The 26,436-nt window shown below is 32.8% G+C and overlaps 2 protein-coding genes across 3 annotated transcripts; both read left to right on the top strand.

Annotated features, from left to right (window-relative positions):
* Positions 1–4,409: 4,409 nt before the first annotated feature.
* On the top strand, positions 4,410–9,634 carry LOC106769531 (formin-like protein 5). Its single transcript, XM_014655191.2, has 9 exons — positions 4,410–4,712; positions 5,077–5,170; positions 5,692–5,777; positions 6,676–6,725; positions 6,818–6,887; positions 7,002–7,083; positions 7,195–7,607; positions 8,077–8,607; positions 9,270–9,634. Exons 1-9 carry the CDS (start codon positions 4,632–4,634, stop codon positions 9,486–9,488), a joined length of 1,626 nt encoding a protein of 541 aa, XP_014510677.1. The 5' UTR covers positions 4,410–4,631; the 3' UTR covers positions 9,489–9,634.
* Positions 9,635–18,005: 8,371 nt separating this feature from the next.
* Positions 18,006–26,224, top strand: LOC106769024 (DDT domain-containing protein DDR4). 2 transcript variants are annotated; one of them, XM_014654466.2, is made up of 13 exons: positions 18,006–18,110; positions 18,189–18,746; positions 18,828–18,938; positions 20,449–20,535; positions 20,627–20,664; positions 20,745–20,826; positions 21,477–21,583; positions 21,687–21,852; positions 23,048–23,140; positions 23,288–23,411; positions 24,642–24,684; positions 24,806–24,991; positions 25,076–26,224. In XM_014654466.2, the coding sequence occupies exons 2-13, from the start codon at positions 18,423–18,425 to the stop codon at positions 25,827–25,829; spliced, it is 2,115 nt and encodes a 704-aa protein (XP_014509952.1). In that variant the 5' UTR covers positions 18,006–18,110; positions 18,189–18,422; the 3' UTR covers positions 25,830–26,224. The 2 variants fall into 2 exon arrangements, with proteins under 2 accessions (XP_014509952.1, XP_014509951.1); XM_014654465.2 differs by lacking the exon at positions 18,006–18,110 and having other exon boundaries at positions 18,128–18,746.
* The last annotated feature ends 212 nt before the right edge of the window (positions 26,225–26,436 follow it).

The raw sequence follows: 26,436 nt of genomic DNA, 5'->3' as shown, positions 1-26,436 counted from the left end.
TATTTCTTTAATTTCCTTATGTCCCTTTTTTATCACTGAATCAACTTCTACATGCGTTTAGAATAAACTTTAACCACTGTGCAAGATAAAAAATAGTAAAATCATTTTTTACCTTTGAGATTTCGAAAGAGTAACATAAAGTGACAAAGTTTATATTCATTTTACACAGATTAATAAATATAAAATGATTATAAAAAAGTAAACTTTTTCAATTTTTAAAAAATATCTCTGATTCAAATTACTACCACCATCTTCAATTGGGTTGAGATGAGAGAAAAAATGTTGGAGTGATGACAGAGAAAATGTTGAGATGAGAGAGAAAATATCTCTGATGACAAAGTGTTTCTGATTTTTTTTTCAATTGGAACAACAGTAGGGATGACAGAAAAAATCTTGGAGTGAGAGAGATGAGAGAGAAAATGTTGGAGTGAGAGAGATTAAAAAGAAAGGGTTGAGAAGAATGAGGGAGGTGAGTAAGAGTTTGGAGGTTTCTTTTTTTTTTTAGTTTTGAAAATGAAAATTATTTAAATATCCTTGACCTTAAAACTTAGAATTCATGATAAATGAGGGTATTTTTGTCTATTATAATCCAGTACACATTGTTAAAACGTACCAACTGAAAAACAGGCGTACGCGTGTTAACAAACCCCTATATATATATAATTTCATTAAAACATATTTTAATTATTTATATTATTTTGTTTTTTTATGAAGGTTTAATACCTATTTTGGTCCCTAATTTTAGAGGGTCTATTCAAAGTTGTTATCCTTTTTTTCAAAAGTTCACAATTGTCCTATATTTTACAAAAACGGTTCACGTCTGTCATTTTTGGTTACGGCGAAAAATTAACTATAGAGGTGCCTTCGTGACAAAACCTAAATGAGTTGTAAAATTTATCATTACGTGGCATTCTCCGATTCTACTCTCAGCGTTTTCCTCACTCTTCACACCCTCCTCCTCTGAAATTTCTCTATGCTGAAAATTTTTTTATCTCTAAATAGTGAAGAGTTGATCTCAAATATTTGTCGTCCGTTCGCATTATCACTTGTGATCAGACTTCGAGTGAAGTTGCCCTTGGGAATCTTAGACCATTACTCTCTGTAAATAATCCACTTATCCTCGATGGTCAGTTGCTGGTAGGAAATTGCATTGCCCAAACCTTCATCGATGTTGCAAATGAACTATTGGGCTTCGTGCATCTTGTTGTAAAAAGATCAGAGACAGTGTAAAATATGTGAAGCCTTCAAAATCACATGAGGAAAAATTCCTAGAGCTCAAGCATCATCTTCAAGTCCCCAGTGAAAGGAACCTTTTTATTGATGACCAAACCCAGTGGGATGCTACATATCAGATGCTGGTGGCAGCTTCTGAACTTAAGGAAGTGTTTTCTTGTTTGGACACTTCTGATCCTGATTACAAAGGAGCCCCATCAATGCAAAATTGGAAGTTGGTTGAGACCATCTGCACGTACTTAAAGCCCATTTTTGATGCAGCAAACATTCTTACCACAACAACTCATCCGACTATTATCACTTTTTCCATGAAGTTTGGAAATTGCAGTTGCATCTGTCTCGAGCTGTTATGAATGAGGATCCTTTTATCAACAACCTTACTAAACCCATGCAACATAAAATTGTCAAGTACTGGAAAGATTGTAGTCTGGTTTTTGGGGTTGCAGGTTGGTCTTCGTGGTTGGTGCAGGGTCATCACGAGAAGACCTGATGCTCCATCTACTACACAAGGGAGAGGGACTATCGCACGCTGCCCGCGATGGGAGTGAACGCGAGTGGGTGTGTGGTGATCGTGCAAAAGGGCGGGGAGATGGGGCGTGACACGGTAGTGGAGAGAACGGAGGCACATGGAGCGACGACGATGTTCAGAACCTCAATTTTGAACAGAGAAAGGGGAAAATGAATTAGGGTTTGAGTGGAAAAAGGATTGTCACGTGGTAGTCTCTTGTTGGGTGAGTTTGCCAACTAATTGGATTAATCGGATAACTCATTTAATTTTGGCCACGAGAGCAATTTTGACATTAGTTTTTTAACGCTGTAAGAAAAAAGGATCAACTTGAATTGTTTTTGCAAAATATAGAACGATTGTGAACTTTAAAAAAAAGAGGACAATTTTGAATACACTGTACAAAACTAAGGATCAAAATGGGTATTAAACCTTTTATAAATACCAATCATTTTAGTAACATAAAAATTTATTTTTTCTTTATATATATATATATATATATATATATATATATATATATATATATTTTGTGTGTTTACATAGTTTGAGCAAAGTTTCTTGAGATTTGGTTGGTGGTTTTTTATAAAAGTAAAATAAAATTTGAGATTTTATTGAAATAATCGTTATATTTATTTAAAAGAAAAATAAAACTAGTAGTAGATCATTGTGTACGTACGTATCGATTTGGTTCATAGAATTTTATTTTTCAGGACCAGCAATAAACGTAAAGAATTTATCACGGGTTAACGAGACGAAATATTGTACCGAGTTAAATATTATATCAAAATAAATATTTCATTAATCTAAATATTGAGCTAAATTAAACATTGTCCGTACATTGTCTCAACAAATTAAATATCTTTAAATGATTTTTCCTAATAAAAAATGAAATAAATAAAAAAATTGAATAGGCAAGGAAAATACATTTCTATGTTTCGATATCCAATAAATTTATTATATCACAAACGTATAAAAAAAAAAAGGCCAAACTCATATTGTTCACAAAGTAGTCTAATAACATATAGTGTAAATACTATCTGTGTAATAAGATTCCCTTAATAGTTAAAATACAATATCAAAGGATAAAATACAAAAATACAATAGTAATAGTAAATAAATACTAATTTTATTTAGTTTTTATGGGTATAATATACTGCCAACATCAAATGTTAATAGGTGCTGTGATGATAATAAAAATAGTATCAGAATGATAATAATAATAATAATAAAATAATTATTATTTATAATTTTAAAAACAAAAATATTGATAGAACAATAACCACAATGTAAATAATAATAATAATATAGCAGTAGAAATGATAACGAATAATCACAATAAGAATAATACGATATGATAATGATGATATTTTGACTAAGAAGAAGGGTTAAATATGATAATAAAAGTAATAATAATGATAATAATTATTCTGATAACAAGCTGATATTTACAATAATAAAAACACAAATAGTGATATTAAGATATGATTACAGAAAAACAATTGCAAAAGGTTTTTTAAATAACCTTAATAATGGTAGTAGACCATCATTATATTGATGAAATAACATGACAATGGGATAAAAATATGTATCTTATCCTATCTATATAATTAAAATATGATACGGTAATTATCTTATGGGTGTTGTTCCCTACACCTCTCCAAGTGGGACCTGTAACTTTCCATTAATTTAATTTATTTCAAAAATATTCTATACCTCTCCACTATTTTATTTTATTCCAAAAATACCTTACACTATAATAATCTTTCTCTTTCTCTCTACATTAATGGAGCATTTACACGACTCATTAATGGAGCATTTACATGACTTAAATTTGAATATATTTTCTTAAATAAGTTTGATTCAATCTTATTTTCGTTNTTGAATATATTTTTTTCTTTTCAAATTACTTAATAAATGGTAAAATTTTGTTTTAAATTTCTAGAAAAATGTTTATATACATGTATNTTTTTTTACATATAATATCTATAATTTTTAACATTATATTATGTTTTAACTCACCGACATGTTTGACTCAAATAACTTGAATAAAATATTTAATTTGTTAGATAAATAATATAAAAATATTATTAAATACTTAAAATATAAAAAAAGTTATTTGTTAAAGATTTAGAATTTATTTATTTCTTTCGTCATTATAAAGTTAGTATATAATAATAATAATAATAATAATAATATATCGTTATTTACTATTAATATTATTATGTTTATTATTTTGTATTTGTATCTAACTTTTAATTTTATAAAATAGAAATGATAGAAGTAGTAATATTGAAGTTTCCTCTGAATTTTATATTTTGTAGTATGTTACAAATTCAGAAACACGTGAGTGTTCCATTAATGTAGAGAAAGAGAAAGAGAAAGATGGTTAAGGATAGTGAGAAGATGTAGGGTATTTTTGGAATAAAAAAAACAGTAAGAAGATGTAGAATATTTTTGAAATAAATTAAATTAATGGGGAGTTACAGGTCCCATTTAGGGAGGTGTAGGGAGCAACACAACACCCTTATCTTATATGAGTAAAAAAGTTTTTAGAGGCGATAAGCCCAAAAGGAGGAAATAGCGTTAGTGGGCCGGGCTTTAATTAAGGTATAATATGGTCCTGGACCTGATTTCGTTCCTCATCATTTGAACAGAAAAAGCATCATAATTTCGTGATACGGATATAGATATACATAAGTTGTTATTTAGTATTGTTATCATTATTACAAACATTAGTAGATGCGTGAAGAAGGGTCTTGTGTTGTTTGCGGTTTTGTCCCAATTTTTTAAATCGTGACAGAAGAGAAAGAGCGAAAAGGGGAAAGGGTTTCGATTTCGGAAGAGGAATATTAATACTGAGTAGCTTGTGAAAGAGAGGGTTCAGTCTTCCACAATGAAGACGACGAAGGGTGGCAAGGTCATGAACCCAACCGATGCTTACCGGAAGGAGCTTCGGAAGAAAGAATTGAAGAGGGTATTCTTCACTTCCTCAACCCACGCTCCATTTCTCTTTCGCTTTTAATCTCTTTGTTGTTCCCCCTTTTCTCTTATCCTTGCCCTAATTCTTGTTTTACCCCTTTCACATGCTCCGCTGTTGTTAATTGATTGATAGTGCAAGTAGTTTTTCTCTGAATTTGATAATGCGAAAAAGATGCAAATAGGGTTTTAAAACAAAGCAGCTGTTTGGTTTCATTCAAACGAACTTAGCTTAATTTGTGACGATGTCTGTGTTCCTTAAAGTGTGTGTTCTTGTTATGTATTGCTTGTGTTTTCGAAGAATTCAGCTCATGGTCGGATTTTTTATCCTTGACACCTTTTTTATTTGATTTGAACAATAGAATAAGAAGGAAAGAAAGAAGGTGAGGGAGGTGGGGATTTTGAAGAAAGATCCTGATCAGTTGAAGAAGCAGATTGAGAACTTGGAGATGATGAGTAAGTCGTGCTTTTGTTTTTGCAATGAAAGGCTGTAAAATTCAATATACTTTCTTTCACTTATCATTATTATTTTTATTATCGCGAACTGATTGCTGAGCATTGATAAAGGGCTGTTTGATCGTGCATGTGGTAGTTGTTGTTTGAATGAATCTCTTAGTCTGTGTAATTGCTAGAACCCATTTTAACGGACTAGGAGCAGCTATTGAAATTTCCATTAGAGTAACAAATAAATTGTGATGATGAAGGAGAACGCGTTAATTAGATTTGTACAGACTAGCAAAACATTCAGATTAAATTTGGTGAACTTGCAAATGCTCACGGTGAATAAAAAACATGACATTACAGTGCGTAGGGAAGTTCATTTAAATTCTGTACGAAGTTTCTTTTATCCTTGAAGGATACCCTTTTTGTCTTCATGGAGCAAGGGCAAAGATTTTTTTTTCTGGGATGCAGTTGTATGATTGTCTTTTAGGATGATTTTACCATTCAAATTCACTGTGCATTGTTGGTTGTGGCAGAGGCTGATGGTGCTTTGGATAAAGCAAGAAAGCACAAGAAGAGACAGCTACAAGACACACTTAACCTTGTCCTAAAGAAAAGGAAGGTAAGAACTTATTATATGTTCTTTCTGTTGAACCATTTTTTTCTACTATTCAATACTACTTGTGTTCTGTACACAATTATGTATGGGTGTTCGTTTGTTATGGAGTTTATAGAAACATTTCATCAGTGAATGAAAATAATCATTATTTCATAATTCATTGTGCTCTTTGTATGATGCAAAATATCTCAGTTATTTATAGTCTCCAGTATCTTTTTCTCTGCCATGATCAAAATCCATTGGTTTCCATGGACGAGTGATTGCTGATTTTGTGCATTTGAAAATAGGCTGTAACAAGAACATAGGCTTATGTACTATTCTTGTCATGGGCAACTCCCATTATGAGTAGCTGAATAGCATCCTCTTGTGTTTATCTCAATCTGTAAATGATGGTTTAGGTTGATATTTTCTTAGACCCGTGTAAAAGGTTGTGTGGTCATGGCTATAGTCTTCAATTAGTTTCTATTGACAGACATCTATTGTGGGTCATTGTTAATCTGTCTTCTGAGAGACACTTTTTTTACTATAATTTTAAGGCTTGAGTGTTACAAACAAGGCAAAATCAAAACTTAGTGCATGTTTGGTTTCACGTCATATCAAGGCAAACGTGGATCCATTCATATTCTAGGTGAAGCTTCTTTTAATAGGTTTCATTTTTCACATCGAAAACTTAGATCTTAGACTCCAACTTCAAACCAAACATGCGCTTAATGTAAGTGGAAAATTATGAACTGATTTTAATATTGTATTAGTAGTAGAAACTGTCTGGTTTAGCTAGTGGGAGACTGAAAATTCAATCTTCAGGATTTTAACATTTTATTTGGATATATGCTTTATTTCGTTAAATGGTTTCTGCTAATTGTTAATTAGTGATGATCTGGATCTAATCCTTCTTGTATAGGAATATGAAGATAAAATGCGGGAGAAGGGTGAGGCCCCAGTAATGTTCAGGTGAAGAATTTTTTTTTGTCAATTTAAAATCATAGATTTATTCCCTGTTTGTGTTTGTGTGATTTACACATTCTAGGATGACTTTTTGGCAGTCATTTGGGGCCTCCTCGAAGGAGAACAACTGCAGAAGAAGAAGAGAGGGTTAAACACCCAAAGCCTGAGGTAGGCTTTAAGTTGTTTCCGAGTGTGTGCTTTATGTTTTCCCATGCTCTTCCTTCTGAACTAAACTGGCATAGCTGTCATTGGTAATTGGGTGACTTACTGATTTTTCTACAGGATTCTGTTTATTACCATCCTACATTAAACCCTACTGGGGCTCCACCACCAGGGAAGCCTCCTATGTTTAAATCATCTATAGGTATGCTGAGCTTGTTTTTCATATTTGTGTTGTAAAATCATGGATCTATCTATAGATAGTGTTGGTTTGACTCTTCTGTACTTATCAGTCAACTATTGTGCTGGAATGCAGGGCCAAGAATTCCTTTATCTGGTGCTTCATCCAGTGCTGCGGCTTCATCCTCGGCAATGGAGACAGAGGATGATGTATTAGCTGTACCTCCACCTCCTCCACCGCCCCCACTGCCTGATGGTAGCAATTCAAGTTCAGCAGATGGCACTGTTTTACCTGCATCTTTACCATTGCCTCCTCCCCCTCCCATGCCTCCAAAGCCTGCTAGTGCCGTATCTACATCATTACCACCACCCCCTTTGCCACCTCCACCTCCTGGTCCCCCACCTAAAGATCAAGTTGCAAATCGTCCTATTCCTCCTCCACCTCCTCCCCTTCAACAAGTTCAGCCACCTCCACCTGGCACTAGTGGAGGTGAAGGGAGAAATCAGTCTACATTAACAGATGATTCACCTTCCAAGGATCCTAGTCAGGTAGATTTGTCTTACTAAATTGCTTTGTTTTCTCTGTAAAGGCACGACCTGATTGTAAAGGCATTGAAAGAAATGATGTTAGGGATATATTGAAAGCATTCACTGGTGCTGCTAGTATCTGAAATGATTAAGTATGCAGATGCAGTGATTTTTCAAAATTTAGGATGTGCAGATGGCAGAGAATATTGAATAAAATACTAAAACATATCTTTATGCTTACAGAAAAAAATAGATGTATTTTTATATTTTAAAATTATCAATGACCGATTTTACAGGGTGGATAGGGTTGTCTACATTTTTTTGCTCTATTTTTTCATGTTTTAGCTTTAGTCGGAACCTATTTTCTTTGTTTTGAAACATTGCAAAGCATATTTTGGATTTTGGATATTCTTGCTTAATAGATGGGATACAGTATACATTTATCATGGTAATAAAAGCTTTTTGGACGGTAACAATTTCTAAAATGCAGGGGCAGCTTCCTCCACCTCCTCCTCCTCCTAATCAGGTGCCACCCAAGACTGGTATGATTCAGTCTGATGGTTCTGTTTCAACGGAGAGTAAGAATTCCCTATCAAACCAGGAGATTCCAAAAATGGTTGCCGGGCATCCTCCTCCAAGGCAACAACCTCCTGTTCCAGGACCTGCCTTAATCCCAAGTTTACAGCCTGATGTATTACCCCCAGGAATATCCCGTTTCCCACCACCCCCACCACCACCTGACATGAGGCCTCCTTTACCTGGGGCAGTACTCCCTGGTCAGGCACCACCACCTGGAATGATGGTTCCCCTAATCCATAGGCCACCATATGGCCCTCCACCTGGTCCTCCACCAATGATGAGGCCTCCACTTCCACCTGGTCCTCCTCCAAACTTCCAGGAAGAGGATCATATGGCAATTCGGCCGCCTCTTCCCCCTCCGAAACCATCTTATGTTAAATCTGCTGCTTCTACTGTTGTTAAAAGGCCATTGGCGCAGCACACTCCAGAACTCACAGCTATGGTAAGTTGAGGGACTTTTTGGCTTCCTTTTATGTTGGCTCTTGAATTTTTTGCTTTTGGATTTTCCTGATCTATATTATTTATTTATTTTAATTTTGTAACAAGTTTTTGAGTAAACTTATTTCTGTTGTATTTTGATAATTAGCTTTCTTGAACTCTAACTAACGAAGTTAATGCCACCATACTGTAATTATGGTGGTAATTTTTTTTGCTACTGCATTTAGTGTTTTGGATATCTTATCATGTAACCAAACTAATGACAACTAAATGATTTTTATGTGCATTTGCTCATACTCGTACGGGGCAGATTTTCTTAATGAGAAGAAATGTTACCTGTGAGTTTGAATTTATGTCTGAGCCTAAGGAAGGATAGCTGTTAAATAAGTTAATTTAACCGATGAGAAACAATGTTTTAATAATTCCTTTCCATGTATAACCAATTAACACATCTTTTATAAGAATAATATAATAATATCTGGGCTAGTCAATGATGTTTTCACAAGTGGTTAAATAAGTGATTGTTGACTGGTTATATAGTTTTGTCAAATTGTCAATATAACAAAATCCCGAACTCTTAACTAAGAACTTAAAAGTAGGATCATTTTGTTATTATTTCAATCTCTTGTGTATTCCACTAATTGCTTTATCTTGTTTTTTTACTAGGTTCCTGCATCTGTGCGAGTGAGAAGAGAAACTGCAATGAGTAAAACAAAACCGAAACCAGCAGTGCTAACCTCTAGGACGGTATCTGGGACATCAGGGCCAACTATTGTAAAATCAGAGTCAGTGAACTCGTCATCAGCTCCAAAAGCACAGAGCATTGATGACTCTTATACGGCTTTTTTGGAGGACATGAAAGCCCTTGGTGCACTTGATGGTTGAGATTACCACACGAGTGGCGGTGCGGTTAATGGTGATGGATGTGCTCAATGGAATTTGTTTATGTTCAAATATTCACTCTCTTGACCTCACTCAATTTTTTGTTCTTGATGAAAGTTAATCAAGATCGTCTACACTCGTTACTCTAATTTTTCTCCTTTGTTAGTGCACTGTCTGTTAGTTAATAAAACAATGTTCATTATTAACCAATGTTGTGTAGATACTTAAAAAAAGGTACATTATATATATTAAAAACTAGATTAAAAATTTTGAAAAAAGAAAAGATCTGGCTAGCAAAAGTGGTACAAGTTTTATAAAAAAGTATGTCCAATTTATTGTGCAAAAAGTGGATTACACAACAATACCAGCTATATTTTATTTTTATAAATTTTTTAGTATGGTAGACTATTGCTTAATAATTATGTTTACCTATTGGAAGTGTGATGGGATGGATTCTTGTATGTTGAATTAGTATGTTATGTGAAAATTGTGTCTATTTTATCTTGAAAACGAAATGGACACTGAGAATTTTATATTCGAACTCGTGGACATTTAAGAAGAAAAATAGTCAACTTTTACAGCATATTCATGTGAGAGTGTAACTTTATGAAAAGGTATCTCGAAGCATAACCTGGGTTTAACAAAATTAAGTTACGAACCCCTTTAACGAAAATGACCAATTTTAGATTAAAAAGCAAAACATATCTTTTTAAATCTCACGTGACAGATGGGACATAACAAAACATGAACCTATTGGCATGGATGCTCGTAATAACATAAAAAGGCGAGATTGTTTTTTCTATCAAGGAAAGTTATCTGGGAAAGTATGAACAGAAAACTAAACTAATTTTGCTACAGTATCCAATCAGACCATTTATTGTGTGGTTAATGATGTAACAATTCCAGTTATTATATTGATAAACAATAATGCAGCATCTTACAATTTACTTGAGGTCAAGCTAGAAGAAGTATATTTCATTATTTTGTGAATCCTTGGTTAAACCTTTTAACTAAATTAGAGGAATAAACTGAACAGCATGCATTCACTTAAATTAGTTCACCGCTTACTGCAACACAAGATTCCGCTTAAGACATTTTATAACCTGTATTGAAAGCAGCCCAAAGAACTCGGATTATACAACATGACAACATGGCCAATAAAGTGTGCTAATATAACGATGATTTCCTATTTTGGCTATGGTTTTCTCTCTCTTGTTTTATTTACCAACAGGGTTGAATGAAATGAAACTATGTGAGCTGATTTAAATTGGATTTCATTTTTTTAGTAGAAGGAGACATTGAAAGTGACCGATTCATGAACAAAAATTGAATTTGAGAGAGAAGAGAAGAACTTTTTTGGAGGGGAAACCATAAAATAGGCAGAAAGTCAGAAAGATGAAGCTCTTTTCCTCTAAACATGATCTTTGTGCCATGAAGCTTCGTGCTTTGTTCCTTCTTGCTGCTTTTGGATTCTTCAACTGCACTTCCTCTATGTCTCAACTCAACTCAGGTCTGCATACTTTTTCTTCTTTTGCCATTAAATTTTGAGTTTTGTGTTCGTTATGAGGGTAAGGTTAGCTGTGATAAGGATAAGTAGTCTGGATAAATTGAAAGTGTTGATGCATTTGAGAAATCATAACTCCACAATCAGTATTCAACAAGATATCATTGAACTGAGGTTGAGCAACTAACTGTTTGCAGTAATTGGAGTGTGGCAGCAAACAACAAATGTCGACAATCTCGTCCATACAAGTGGCAATGTTGGAGTGACATAATAGTTTGGGACGGTTTGTTACAGCTGGATAAGCAATTACGACATGTAGAGGTAAAATCAGTTTGAACATTCAAGAATTGACAACTCACTGCAAAAGAACACTGTTCAACCTGACACTGAATTTTGCTTTGATCAATTGGTGTCCTTAATTAGACAGAGAAAGGGGACAAGACAAGGGAATCAAGACTAATTTCGTTTATACACCAATCAAAATGCTATAATGGGGTATTTTTTTTATCTGCAGTACACCACAATTAATGGTACAATTATTATTCAACTCTTTCTTGGAGACGATGCTTGCCAAAAGGACTCAAGAGTTGAGATAAGGATCAAATATTTTGTATTTATGTATTTCGAGACTATTTAATTATTCAGCAAAAGTCAAGTCGTTATATTGTTAATCATTTTAACGAATAGAGTGTATTATTAAGAGTTTAATTGGTATGCTAGTATATATAATTTTACACTACTAGGTAACAAAAAATATCTTTAGTACAATTTAAAATGGTTCTTGTATTCATAAAAACTATTACTATAAAATACAATAAACTTAATATATTCTAATTAAAATTTTCTATCAAATGTGAAAATGGTAATGCATGTACTAATTAACCACTTATGATCATCAACCAGTGCGGTGGAGTCATTTTATTTGTATTGTTGTTACATTAGTTAGAGATAAGACCAATTTATAATATATAAGTGAGATGTAAATCTTATCTTACAAACTGGTTTTGTAGGATTGAGTTAGGTTAAACTCGTTTTCTAATATGGTATCAAATCCCATCCTAGCGATATTTCTTGTTTATTGGACATTTCTATTTCATCCGTTATCAGGTCACTGTTGAACCACCCAATTTATAATATATAACTGAGATGCAAACATCACCTTACAAAAAATGGCGTTCACAAAGAAGAAAATGAAGAACAAAAAGAAGAGATAAAACTTCAAACATTAATTCAAAACACTTTGATTTTTTAATCTCTAGTTTTATAATATATATTATTTTTGTATTGTGATTAATTTTTGGTGGAACATGTGCACATTCTCATTACACTAATTAGTGTGCACGAGTTAGTCGAATTAATATATTATGATAACGCTTTAAAAGTGAATTAAATAAATTAATTTACTTAATTCATCAACCTAAAGATTTAGTTAAATTATAAAAAAATTATTTTCAAACAATTCAATTGATTTGTTCTTAACTAAATATTCATAACGAGTTAATTCATGTTAAATAAGTTGTTTCGTTTTAATATTATGTGATATTAAATATTTCATTTACATTGACATTGTTGGTGATGTATATATTATGTGTGTGATCCTTTTGGTCATTTTAGTACATGAGTGTTTGTGAAATCAAACTGATTTGTTCTATCATGACTTTTTCCTTAATTTTGAGATCTTATTTTATTGAACAATATTTGTTTGTATTGACGTTATTACTAATATGTCTCTAAAATCTTATTTTTTATGAAACATTACGACTCCAATTTTCTGAGACAATACAAAACTTTGTCCGAAATAATCATAAAATCATATTTATCTGATAAATAAAAAAGTTTCTTCCTATTATATTTATTACCTTTATGTTTCTTAATTGAAACTTTGAGCTTTTTGACCAAGTTTTTGTTTAACTCACAATATAAGTTTTAAGGATATGTTATATGTGATAATCCATTCATAATCCAATGTTTTTGAAACCAACATCCAATATTTCAATCGATTGTGTTTCGAATGTAAGGTTGAATATTTATTTGAAACAATTTATTAGTCTTCATATTTTGATTTTACCTTCTCTTGTTTTATCCATGTTAGAGTAATTTGTTTGTTAACCAATCAGGATTACTTGCTAAAGGTGTTCCGGTGCTAAAATCAACTTAGATTCAATAGGTTAAAGTAGTTAATGATATAATAAAAACGTAATTAATATCCCAACAACCATATATTTTTCTATGGACTTGTGATTAGGGTTGGCCTAATTATGATCCATTTCCCTTTAAACATAATTATTGACATGTTTATGCTAAGTAGGTGTTTGAATGGGCACTATTATGATTGATATGTATCAGTATGAACATACAATACATAAACCTCAAAGCCTTAAGTGTGGTTAGAAAGCAAAAGCGAAAAGGGTTTGTTATTGCTGGGTTGTTCCTTTGAAAATAATCGTTGGTGATTGGTGGGTGTGTAACCTCGTGGACTACATGGATGCCTCACAAATAATGTTGTTAGCACCCAAATCGTAACGTCACTTTCCTTCAACTATTGAATGGTGTTTGATCTGATGATCTTAGTGGCTCCATGTGTCCCTTGGATTTTTTTATAAATAAGGATAGAGTGGTCTCATCATTTTCACATCTTCTACTCATGCAACTATTCTTGGACCACACAGTTTCTAATTTTTTCTCATTCAAGGTAATAATGTTTGATATTAACATTTTGTCATCGGAAGGATCTTCTAGTCAGGAAGGTAGGGGGTATGCAGATGATACTTCTTTGTCATCTTCATGGCTCAAGTTGTCTTCAAGGGTCCAGGGGCTGACCAATAGGAGTTTTTCGACAATCAATAATAGAACTACACTTGCACATATTGCAAATAAGGGTCCGTCGAGGATGGGAACCACAATAAGGGTAAGAAGAAGGCCACAGAAAAGCATAGTGGCCGCACCACCGAGGAAATCCCTATCAACATGACAGTTGAAGGAGATAAGCTAAACTTGTCAAAAATTCTAGGATATGACTGGGTCGTGCATGAAGTTCGCAAGTACGTTACCCAATTCCGATGGGGGCAATAATTTTGTGGATTTGGCTTGCCAAACGTAAAGTTTGAGAGACGACATTGATGATGAGATACAACATTAATGATGATGTCATGCACCACCGATTGTACGGGGGCAACAAACGTGTATGCCATGGTCAAGAGAACGCAATTGAAACTTTATTAAAGTGGTGATCAATTTGACACACTCTTTTGTAGAGACCATCCGAGTAATTAAACTTTAAACAAATTTCTCTAATAATGATATACTACATTTGAAGATGACAAAAATACTCATGCATCAAAATATCCATAGATAAAATTCGTTACAAATAGTAAGTGAGTAAATAAAATGGATACCCGTAAGTGATGAGCAATAAATAATTCAACACCTACTTATAAATGGGTCAGGTACACGTATCATACCAGCGATACCCGTAGATAAAAATTACCATAAAAGATAAGAATAAAATTTAATTTATATATTTATTAGGTTAAATTTAATTGAAATTAAAATTTAACTTATATTTTATTTTGTTAAATTTAATTAAAATTAAAATTTAAGTTATATTTACTTTAAGGTTAAATCATGTGAAATCATGTCAGGTAACAATGGAGTGGAATGTGAAAATAGAAGTGTCACGCGTCATTGTCACACCAAATGTTATTATTTTAGTCTCAATTTGATTCATATACTTTTATTTTATTCTAGTTCAGTCTCAATATTCTTTTAAAATTTAATATTTTTATCGCTATTAAATTGGAACAAAATTGAATCATGTTATATAAATATTTTATTAAACATTTCTAACAAGATTAAATATATTTAAATTCATATTTTAGATTGAAATTTTATTCAAAATTGTTTTCAAATTTTAAGCTAATTTGTTTTAAAATGTTAGTTTAACATTATTTTCAAATTTTACATTTGAATTTATAAATTTATTTTTTTAAACCTTTGTATAAAAAAATATTACACATTTTAAAAATAAATAATTATTTGAAATATAAATTCAAGTAAAAAATTAAAGTAAAGTATGATGAATAAATTATCAATACAGATAAAATTTAATATAAAATATAAATTTTAAAATAATTGAAAAGTTGATAAATTTATTTTATTGTATAAAATATAATCGGAGTTTAGCATATTTGTTAATTGAAATTAATTTTTATTTTTTTATTATTACTTATTATCAACAAATTTAAAGTAATTTTAAATAAAATTCAATACAAAATAAAAATTTAAAAAAATTTAATTTTGTTACTTTTTTTAATATAAATATTAATTTTAATAAACGTATTTATGTAACAATTATATAAAAAATGAATTTGGTTTAAATTTGAAGAAGGATGAAATTACTTAATTTAAAAAAGTTTGGATTAAATTAAGACATACTATTATTGTCACATCATACTATTATGTAACAGGTGACAATTTTTTACTTTTGTAAGTTAAAAATAATAAAAAGAAATAGAAATTAACATGTGACCCCTCTATTGTTAGCATATTATTAATGGAAATGATTTGATTACATTAAATTTTAAAAAAATAATGATCAAATTGAGATAAAAAATAGAAATGAGACCTGATTGATATTTTCCTACAAGACATGACATAACTTAACTTTAATCTAATTTATGTTATATTTTTTTCAATTTTATTTTAAAAATTAGACAAATATTTTTTAAAGGTGTATCTGATAAGTAACGTGACGTTTAATGAATTGAATTTTCTATTCCGAATTAAATAGTGGAGATATATTATTTGTGTTTAACGTTGAATACATAATAATACTTTACGGTATACAGTTACTTACGGATTGAATTTTCTATACCAAATCAAATAGCAAAGATACATTATGACCTGAAACATTAGATACATGATACTGTGCATTTTCGTGCTTCTATAACTCATCATCATTCACAATTAGACTAAAAAATTTACCATATAACTCCAAATATTTAATAATTATATGACCTCTTATTACATTTTATAAATATATATTTCAATTAAATCTGCACTAAACTTCCCCAGTCAAATTGCTCAAAAATATAGTGTATAATCTATGTAGTATAGCTCATTATTTGTTCCTTTCCATTGTTCTTTCTTTCTCAAACTTTTTTCACTTTATCGCGATCACATCATTCTTTCTTTTTCCACTTCCTATTTTTCTTTACCTACTCTCTTCCTTCATTTCCTTTCATGATTAGGGATGATGCAGCATAAAAATTATATAAATAACATTTAAAAGAGATTAAATATAAAAATTAAGTGACATCTGTCCTTATTTAAGACAAACAAGTTTCACAAGGTGAATAAATGTTGTTAAATATTGATTATTAGGGTATACTAACTTTTTTCTACTTTCTTCTACATTTATTCTAAGATGTAAGGTAATGCTTGGTACAAAAATGATGAATATATATATAGCAAATATAGTGTTTTCTTTTTTTCACACAGTTGATATAAATGAAAACCTAGTTAAAGATGACAGAAACAAAAAAAGGAAACAAGTACTGAAGATCATTATGAAACATGACATCCGATCAAATCCAAATGCGCAGTTCTAAATCACTTTCATGCTAATTAGAGATTCTAAAAAAAGTTAAATAGTTAATAATACTGTTCCCCTTTACAATGAAATTTTAGTATCATTATTGTTGTAAGGACAAAGATATTTAGATAATATTTTTTTTACAACATTTGAACATCATCATACGTATCATTGTATGATTGGTCCATGGTGGTGTCGTTGTGTCATTTGGACCAATCACACAATGACACATATGATAATATTAAAAAATTGTCAAAAAAAATGTTGTCTATGTATCATTATTGTAATAAAAAACTTTACAAATAATTACATAGCTATTTCTTTTCACCAATTTATGCAGTTATTTTTTTTAATATCCAACATTTCCTATTTTTTTCACAGAAGAATTCGTTGTGATATAGTGTGTGACCCTATCAGAATCTTGCAAAGATCGACTCAATCAAGTTCAGTCATGTTCCATTACATATCTTCAAGAGTGGAATATTTGACTTGACCCAATTCACTGAGTAGGCTCGTACGAACCATAGCTTTAATGAGTATTTCTTTTTCACGTTTCTGACTCTAATTTCTCTTTTTCATTCTTCTAACCTCTTCCTCAAGGAAGCTATTAAACTTATTAAAAATCAACCCAAAAGAAGTTAACAAATTTCAATCTAGCTTGTATATATTTGCATGATGGTGAAGAAATTATGTCCCACATGCACAGCAGAAAACCTAGTATTAATTATACTTTTCTGCCTCTCACTCACTCAGCAATTATTGTAAACAGAACATTGATAGTTAGGGAAAAACTCCCACACATTCTTCAAACACTTTTTTTTTTTATTTTTTTTTTAACTTTAATCAGATGAACTGACTAATAAACTTAACAATATCTATCCATATAGGAATATGCAATCTGATATTATGGAATACTTTATATTACTTGCTTTTTTTCTTCCAGCGACAAGAAAGTTCATCTTGTTTTCATTCTGGATCAAGCTTTAAACTTTTGTTCCACTGATGCATTTGCAAAAGAAAAATGCTACCTACCTTTTTAAGGCAGAAAGGGGAATCAAATCAGCGATGTCGAAATTCTTCAGTTTGAACACTTCTGTTCGACAAGTTAGAGCTTTCCGTTTGAAAAACTTAACATGTCAAATTTGGCTTTTCAGAGGTTGAACATCATTGACTGAGCAAATTGTAACTTTAGTCAAAACTATAGTCTTAGATTTTGAAAAACAAAAACCAATCTTGTTTAGCCTCTTGTGTTTTCATCAAAGTTTCTCAAGCAGCACAGTAACAAGAACTGTTTCAACTTACACACTTGGTCATAGTTAAATTCGTGTTAAATAACACAGGAAAACGTGGAAACTAAATCAACAGTGTAATCCAAAAGGGAAAAAAAAAAAACTAAATTTTTTTCAACTACCAGCAAAGTAAAGGCAATGAGCAGTGTAATCCAAAAGGGAACAAAACAGTAGATTTAATCTTTGTTAGATTTGACCCAAGGTGAAACCAAATCTAACCTCATAGCACCAAATTTCAGGTACTGTCCCTCTCTCTATCATCACTGCCAGTGACAACTCTTTCTATGTCTTCACTCATTGTTTTTCGTATTTTGCAGTTACATTCATCCACTTGAGCTTCTCATAGGAGAGACTCACTTTTGGATTTGAGGGTTTGGATTGGACCCTTTGGTCCTTCCCTTCTCCCCTCTTTTTTCTCTTTTCTCTTTTCTGTTTTTATTTCTTCTCTTGCTCTTTCTAGTTTCCGCAATCTAATGCTAACTCATCAATCATGATTCTCCAACTCTAATCTCAAACTCACTTCCCTAAACCCTAATTTAATATCCCTTATCATGTCCAACGGATCCCCTCCTCTGGTGACCTGCGAACGCTCGCTGACACCGGAAGCCGACCCCTCAAACAATGTTTCCGATTCGAAGGAGGAAACTGCGGTGGCTCCTCCCCTAACCACAAGGAGTGCCCGCCCGTCTCGGGCGTGCACCATGCGCCCCCCCTCTCGCCTCCTTTCCTCGCCGGCGAAGAAGGAAGTTTCTCCGCCGCCACCGCAATGCAGCAAGATTGTTACTCCTCTGGTGGAGCCGCCGTCACCGTCACAGTTGCCTCGGTGGAACCTGCGGACGATGTGGGAGTTTGCTTCTGTGCTGAATTTCTTGCATGTGAGTTGGGAAGTGTAACCGTTGTCTTTGGTTTGCTTTTGTTTGTGTTTTCTGTATGTGAAAAGTTGTGTCTTATTGCAGCTATTTATGCCTCTTTTGAATATCTCACTGGAATTCTCTGCGGAAGAGTTGGAGACAGCCCTTCTTACCCCCAACGATACTTTGTTTCATATTCATATGCCTTTGCTAAAGGTTGGTTGGTGTTATTACTAATTTTGTTTGGTTTTCCTTTTAGTTTGTTTTTTGGTCTTTGGTTCTTGTTTATGACATTACTTTTTTCTTATGTGGATGTATATCTTAATCTTTGTGGTTGAGTTTGTTTATTGCTTCTTGTTGTGATTACTCTGCAAGTGTTTATTATGATTCTATCATCATGTTTCTTCCTGTTCTCGGCTGAATTCTCCTATTTTGAATGTTTATGCTCCAACTTTACACCTTCAATTGCAGAACATAGTTTTGTAACCTGGTCGAGTTGGATGCTTGACTGTAAGAGAGATTTTAGAGTTGATAAGTGGAATCTTTGTTATTATAATTTATTCAGGGAAGCTTCTGTGGTTGAACGAGAGTAGAGTGGATTAGACAAACATTTTGCATTGATGTTATTTAGTTTTAGATCAAATATAATTGTGGCCAGATGTTTTGGGAATGTTTTTATGACCAAGGTAAAAAATAAACCTGTGTTTTGGGATTGCTTATGAGTTTTGGCTTAGTCCCCCGGTGTCGTGCTTTTTATATATTCTTTTTCAGTTTTATATATTTTTGACATAATGCAGATGATTGTTGGTCATAGGGTTGGCTTCTGTAATATGGATTTGATGGGTGGAAAAAGGCCTGTTATTTTTTGTTTTCAAATTACATTAATGATTCATGACTTAGCAATGAATTTGACTACTTTAATATTCTGAGATGAGAATATAATTGCTTGACTGATTGCACGCTTGAGGTTGACCGAGGTTTGTACGTAGAGAGAAGATTCTTGATTTGGAGAGTTTTATTAGAATTATGAAAAGCCCTTTTTTCAGTAGCTAAAAGATAAATTTGAAATTGCCTTGTTCTTTTCATCTGCATCAGTGTTAAATTAGGAACATCTGGGGATTGTGATAAGCAGATCTGAAGGCACATTCTTATGCTGAAGCATTGAATGCAACCATGAAGTTTGTTTATTCCATGCAGTTATATCTTTTAAGAACGATAATGACACTGTTTTCGTAATGAAAAGGTTACAATATCCAAAACAGTCTAAGTTTTAAAAGCTGTCTGCATTTATACATATGTTGACTTTGAACCCGCTCTTGATGTTCTGGATGCAAATCAATATCAAAGGTGCTGTTGCAAGGAGTAATATATATATATATATATACACACATATATGTGTGTGTGTGTGTGTGTTAAAGGCAGGGTCTTCAACCAGTCTATGATCTAATGAATCATCTACCTATGTTTATATAACTTTTGATTTTGAATTATTATAAAAAAAATTAACCTTGATTTAGAATATTGGCGAAGGAAAGTGAAGGTTGTCAATTGAGTAATCACACAGTTTTAAATCTAATAATTGTTTGAACTTTGAATTAGTGATTTAGCTATAATTCTTCTGCAATTATCTTTCTCAAGGTTTATTCCATAGAGAATCAGTACTTGCTTCACCTGTTTGTAGAGTTGCTACTGGTCTGATAATAACATATATTTAATGTTTTGATAGGCAATCCCTCCTATTACTCGAATGGCACTCACACGAGATACTTGGATAACCGTATTGTGCAGGAAATTGAGAGATTGGTGGCATTGGGTAATAAGTTACTTTCAATCGGCAAGCTGATATATTATAATGTCTATTTTACAATTTCTAGACCTAATAAGAGATTGGAATCCAAATGTAGGTTGCTGATGGGGATCTTCCGGTTGTTGCTTCCCATGGGTAAGCGCTCATGCAATTTTTGTAACCCTAGAATCTTACTCTTCAAATATCACAGGTCTTACGTTATGCTAATGTGACAGGGTGGAGATTGAAGTGTATAAATCACTTGATCCAGGGATCCGTGTTGTCATCTTAAAAGCAATATGCGACATTCGTGTTGAGGTATATTTTGTTTTTTTAGTATTCGTATATTAATATCTGTTTATCTCAAATTGATGAATTTTGGAATGGTAGGATGCGGCCCTCTGTCTGATGTTAATATCTTAATGCATGACTGTATACATTTATGCTATGTAAAAGCTGTTCATGTTCTAGCATGGCATTTTCTGTTTTTTGGCATGCTCCTTGCATCTTTCACATAAGCGAGTCGATTATACTTGTGTATTTAACGAGTTGTTCTAGTTTCTGTTTTTGAGGCCAATGACTTTTGTTTCTGATATTCACCTACCATCCTAAAACTCACTTGGTGACACTTTACTCAGTTTTCTCGTTGTTTTGGAAACCTCCATAGATAGCCCTTTCCAAGACAACTCTGATATCAATGTATAAGCACTGAAGTATATGGGTAACCCACCTGTAAAAGCTAACTATTAACAGGAAAGAACTGAGCGGTTAAATCTCCATCAAGCATCCCATACTACTCAATGTAAGACATAGGCATCCTCCTAGGATTTTTACTTGGTCATTGTCGTGGGGAGCCCAATATCAAAACCTACTGGGTGCATCTATGATTCCCCAATTTTTTTACTCTATTGTCCCTTTTTGTATTATACCAGTGATGTAATAATCCAATTTGAGTAATTATTTTGCAGCAAGAAGACATCCGAAGTTATATTGACAACTCAATTAAACACGGTGTTAGACTTTCAACATTCCGTAAAGAGCGTATAGGAGGTGATTCGAACGGAATTTCTTATTGGTAATAAACTTTTTGTTTTGGGTTGTCATGGTCAAATTTTTAAATCCTATATTAGAAAGTATTGTGCTTATGGTTTTATTCATTTGAAATTTGACTGGTGCAGGTATGAAGATGATCCCATTATTGGACATAGGCTGTATCGAGAAATAAGGAAAACTGAAGTGATTCAAATGAAGAAGGGGAAAGCAAGAGGTTCTCAGGTTCTTTCTAGCACATCATACCAGTGGGAAGCAGTTGCTACGAATTTTGATGAATTTCAAGATGTTTCTGTAAGTTACTAAAGCTGGGGGTTGATCAACGTTCATTTTAAGGAGTTACTTGTCACTTAAGCATGGAACCATTAACATTTGTTGTAGTTGTCTTGATTGGAGTTAGGACTTTGGTGTTATAGATTTGAGATTTTGATAATAAATCACTTTTTAACTGTAAATGTAAATTACACAATAGTTTGTCATGCTAGAAAACACCATAAATCTACTTTTATTGTGATTATAAACCCAAACATACAGTCTTAGCAAACTTTCTTAGAATTTTAACTTTGTTGGAAATCCAAATTAGGCGTTCTCTTTAAAATCTGATGTTAGATTCAAAACTTATTTATCAGAATCTAATTATAAATCAAATGAAAACTTGCATGATTAAAATTACCTAAGGTTTTTTTCTTGCGATTTTTGTTGATTCTTTTTATTGTTTAATTTTGTAAAAGCAAGAAGAAAATCATTAATTTTCATGGGTTCACATTATCTGTGCTAGAAAGAGAAATTTACCTAAGTGGTTTGCAATAAGAAACTACGATAGAAAGGGTGGCACATCCTTTAGGATACAAATGCATACATAAGAAAATCAAAAAGTTATGTTGTAAGATATCTGTAGGGAAAAAGACATTGAGAATAATACTTAAGAAGCAAGCATAAATGTGATTTCTAAAACTTCTGCGTGGAATTTTTTTTCTCAATTTTATAAATTGCTAAATAAATGTTTTTTTTTCTTTAGTTGGTGTTTATTGGATTTAGTAGTTTTACATCCCAAGGGCTGGCAAAATCTTCTTTAATCATGTTGTGGGTGGTTCTCAAAAGCTAAAGACACCTTCATAGTAAATTGCTTCTAAACTACTCTGAAAGTTATTTGATCTCACAAGCAAACATTTTAAATTTTTGTAGCCAAGCCTTGGTTGATTATATGATACGATCCAGAGATCAATGTTTGCGATTCATGAGATCTGATGTTGAATGTGGAAGCATTTGCATTGTTCAACTGTTTGATGATTTTGCGCTTTAGTCATTGTTATTTAGTGAATAAAACTTTATCCAGATGATCAGTTTTACCCTCATTTTTCTTTTTCATTTTCAGTAAGAACAAAAGACAATAGTGTATCCTGCTATTGTTATTAATTAGTTGCATTTTTTTCTTTACATGAGCCACGTCACGTATGAATTTAATCAATTGTTTCATCTGCTTACACAGGAGAAGCTTTTCTCAAGTAAAAACAGAACAGAGACTTCTGTGGGGAAAAAGCTGAAGATAGACATGCTTCCTGAAGTTGAGAAAGCTCATAAGGTAGGGGTTGAGAAATTTGAGAAGAACTGCTGTTTCTTCTAAAATTAAATTCAACTTTTTTTTCAAAAAAAATATTGATTTATGGCCCTTGAAGGATCTTAATTGCACATTCATTCAACTGTTACCAAATTGGTTTGGTTGGCACAGAAAAAAGAGAAATTGCTGAAAAAGCAACACAGACAAGCTCTTCTGCTTGATAATTACTTGGTTGTTGATGGGCTTGGTCCAGGGCGTTCTCTTCGTGACAGGAAACCTGTTACCTACACTTTTGGTAAGAGCTAGACAGTTTAATTATAACTGGGGCCATCATTTTCATGGTATTGATAGTTGATACCTATAATTGGTTGATTTAAATTTTATTTTAACAACTGTACTTTGTTTGCTAGTCCAGCGCCTTCTGTATAAATGTTAGAATGTATAAAATATATCTATATCTGATTCTATTGTTCAATTTTTAGAGCAACTTTTTTATCTCAACACCCTGCAAAGTAATCTGGGGAGTTGTTTCCAATATATCCTAGTTGTTTTTATTCAATTAAGATTAATAACTTTGTCGTATTAGTGAGCTTGGGATTGTCTATTAATTCTACCTAACTATCTGGATAAATAGGACCTTTGGATATTTGATAGCACTTGATTGCAAAACATTTTGATGTAATATAATAGTTTGCTCTCCTTTTCAAACATAAACCATATTTCTTGAACAAAAAATGAGTTTCTGTGATTGCGCTCTGCTCCCAGGTACCTCCTATTTTTCTAAAGCACTTAGGCTGGATCCATTGACCCATACCTGGGGCTTATCTGGTTTTATTAGTAACCCATTGCCCGGGATTGCCAGTGCTACCATAGTGATACTGCAATGGAAATATTAATTGCGGCTCGTCTTTGTATCATCCAATGAGTATCTAATATATAATGTCATGTCGAAATTTTCCTTTTTACCCATTCAGCCTTTACATCATGGTAGACTTCTTTTATAAAAATCTTATATTCTGTTTCATTCTCTGTTCTTGAGTAATTTTAAGAGGGTTAGCCCTTTTGCAATTGTTAGATAAATCTTGTGATTTGGTGGCCCCCAGTTTTAGGCTTGGAAACAACTCCCCTCATCTCATGGGTTGAAAATGCATGTGACCCTCCCCGTTACCGCAATGGTTGTAGATTTTTCTTTTTCAAGCCATGATGCTTCAAGATAAAAAAGAAAGACAACTCATGTTGCTCCCATCTTCACGTGTAGATTTTTTCATTGTCAGCAAGATGCAATTTCATACATCGGGATATGATAAAACTATATGTTTGTCCTTTTTATTACTTGGGACATGATGGTTTGAACCCATGACTTGCAAATTACCCAAAACACTCACATTTAACCCACACCTATTGGTTTTGTTCAAATTGTTGACTGAATTTTCTGATTTTCTTTTTTATTGAACTTGAATCAACTTACCCTTAGAAACTACTATGTGCTTGTTCTAAACCTAACCTGAAATTACTGTTATTGCAGATGATTACGACCGGTCAATCAATGAGGCAATTAAAGTAACCAAGTATGTTCTTCTATCCTTTCTTCTTTGTTTGGTGTATGTATGAAGAGGGAGATAGATCAGTCATACGCATTAACTTGTGCCATGTACTCATGTCATGTATATATGTTCTTTCAATTGTCAGGCAGAAACAGCCATCTCCAGAACGTATGCCCAGGAGAGAATCGGTAATAAAACCTGAAGCTTTGACTAATGGTAAATATGGTCCTCTGCATGCCACACAAGATGCGAATTTTGGTATACCATCTTCAGAATCAGCTGACTCTTATGATGACAAGGAAGACCATGAAAATGACAACTTGGATCGAAGGTGTGTATTTTTTGTTTCTTTCAAATATGCTGAGATGTTTCTTCTCAAATCTAATTTTCACTAATTATCTCATTTCAACATTAGCAATCGTCAAAGACGGAGACCTAATCGGTATTCGGAAAGGGAGTTTGTTGAAGCAGTATCATACAATGAGGCAGACTTCGATAGTGATGATGATATTGTTGGCGAAGCTGTATATGATGAAGAATATCTAGAGAAACGCAAGCATAAAAGGAAGTCTTCCAGTAGCTCTGAAGGAGAAGAAGAACATGAGTGGGACGAATACAATGTTGAAGATGACGAAGAAGAAGATGATGATGATGATGATGATGATGATTCCTTGAGCATGAGTGAGGATAGTGACAAACCCCGCAAGGTCAAACAGTTGCCAAGCCGTACTAGGAGAGAAACCAAACTCAGATCTGTGGGTGAGATTCAATCAAGTCTAAGACGCAGTAAAAGGGCAACTAGAAATTCTATAAATTACCGACAATATGAGGCCTCAGAATCAGAAACTGAGTTTATCAAATCTGACAAGTCTGATACATCAGCTGATCACTCAGAACCCAGTGAGAATGGTGAATACATGATGGAAAGTGAAGATTCAGGTGGCAGTGATGATGAAGAACAAGAAACGAAATTAGATGAGGCTGTTACATATCCTGCAACAGAAGAGAATGAACAAAACCAGGCTCCTGAAAAATTAAGTAGTCCTGGTCAGGAGGAAGTTGAGAGCACAGGAAAGAGACGCTTCCTTGATTTGAATGAGCTTGCTCCTACCACTGGTTTTGATGATGGTCCAAACACAATAATGAAAGATGAAGACAATGATTACTGAAGCTTCTCATTCTGCTCGAGAGCAGGAATTGTAGTTTTCTATCAGAGAAGCCAATGTGTATGATAATAGAACTATAAATTTTGTTAAGCCCCAGAGAAAGTTACGATCAGGTTTCTTCTTGAGGCACAGTCTGAGCAGCCCTTGGTGCATGATTTGCTACCAGAAGCAGCGTGATACGCAGTTATGTAGATTAGGTAGTCACTTTTTCTTTAATATTTTTACTACATTCAAAGGGTCCTCCAAAATGAATGAGAAATTGTTTGGCGTTATTTAGCCCGTCCAATCCGTGTACAATAACTGTCAACAGGTACTGTAACTTTAGAAAATATGTGGCTTTCAGATTATTAAGCCTCTGTACTTTCTCCTTTTTATTTAATTTATACTTGTTTGCATTAGGTTCAAGAGATCAATTGAATCCAATTAATTCATCGAAATTAGTTTTTTCATTTGACCAAATTTTCATGATTTATTTGGTTAAATGCTATTTTATAGAACTTAATATTTAATACTATTATGCATTTCCCTTCTATTTTGTTAGTTTGTAACAAAATCGCATTATGCTTCTCATAGCTAAGACTAGAGAATTAACATCCCAACTAAATTTCCC

Source organism: Vigna radiata, chromosome 7 (genome assembly GCF_000741045.1).
Source record: "Vigna radiata var. radiata cultivar VC1973A chromosome 7, Vradiata_ver6, whole genome shotgun sequence".
Lineage (NCBI taxonomy): Eukaryota > Viridiplantae > Streptophyta > Magnoliopsida > Fabales > Fabaceae > Vigna > Vigna radiata.
Note: the sequence above shows the minus strand (reverse complement) of the source record. Positions and strands in the feature narration are given on the sequence as shown.

Bases quoted from the DNA above. Each gene is read 5' to 3' on its own strand.
- LOC106769531 (XM_014655191.2), top strand. From the start codon at position 4,632: ATGAAGACGACGAAGGGTGGCAAGGTCATGAACCCAACCGATGCTTAC. The intron at 6,726-6,817 runs GTGAAGAATTTT...ACTTTTTGGCAG, and splicing joins GAGGCCCCAGTAATGTTCAG to TCATTTGGGGCCTCCTCGAA. The intron at 7,084-7,194 runs GTATGCTGAGCT...GCTGGAATGCAG, and splicing joins TATGTTTAAATCATCTATAG to GGCCAAGAATTCCTTTATCT.
- LOC106769024 (XM_014654466.2), top strand. From the start codon at position 18,423: ATGTCCAACGGATCCCCTCCTCTGGTGACCTGCGAACGCTCGCTGACA. The intron at 20,827-21,476 runs GTATATTTTGTT...ATTATTTTGCAG, and splicing joins TATGCGACATTCGTGTTGAG to CAAGAAGACATCCGAAGTTA. The intron at 23,412-24,641 runs GTAAGAGCTAGA...CTGTTATTGCAG, and splicing joins ACCTGTTACCTACACTTTTG to ATGATTACGACCGGTCAATC.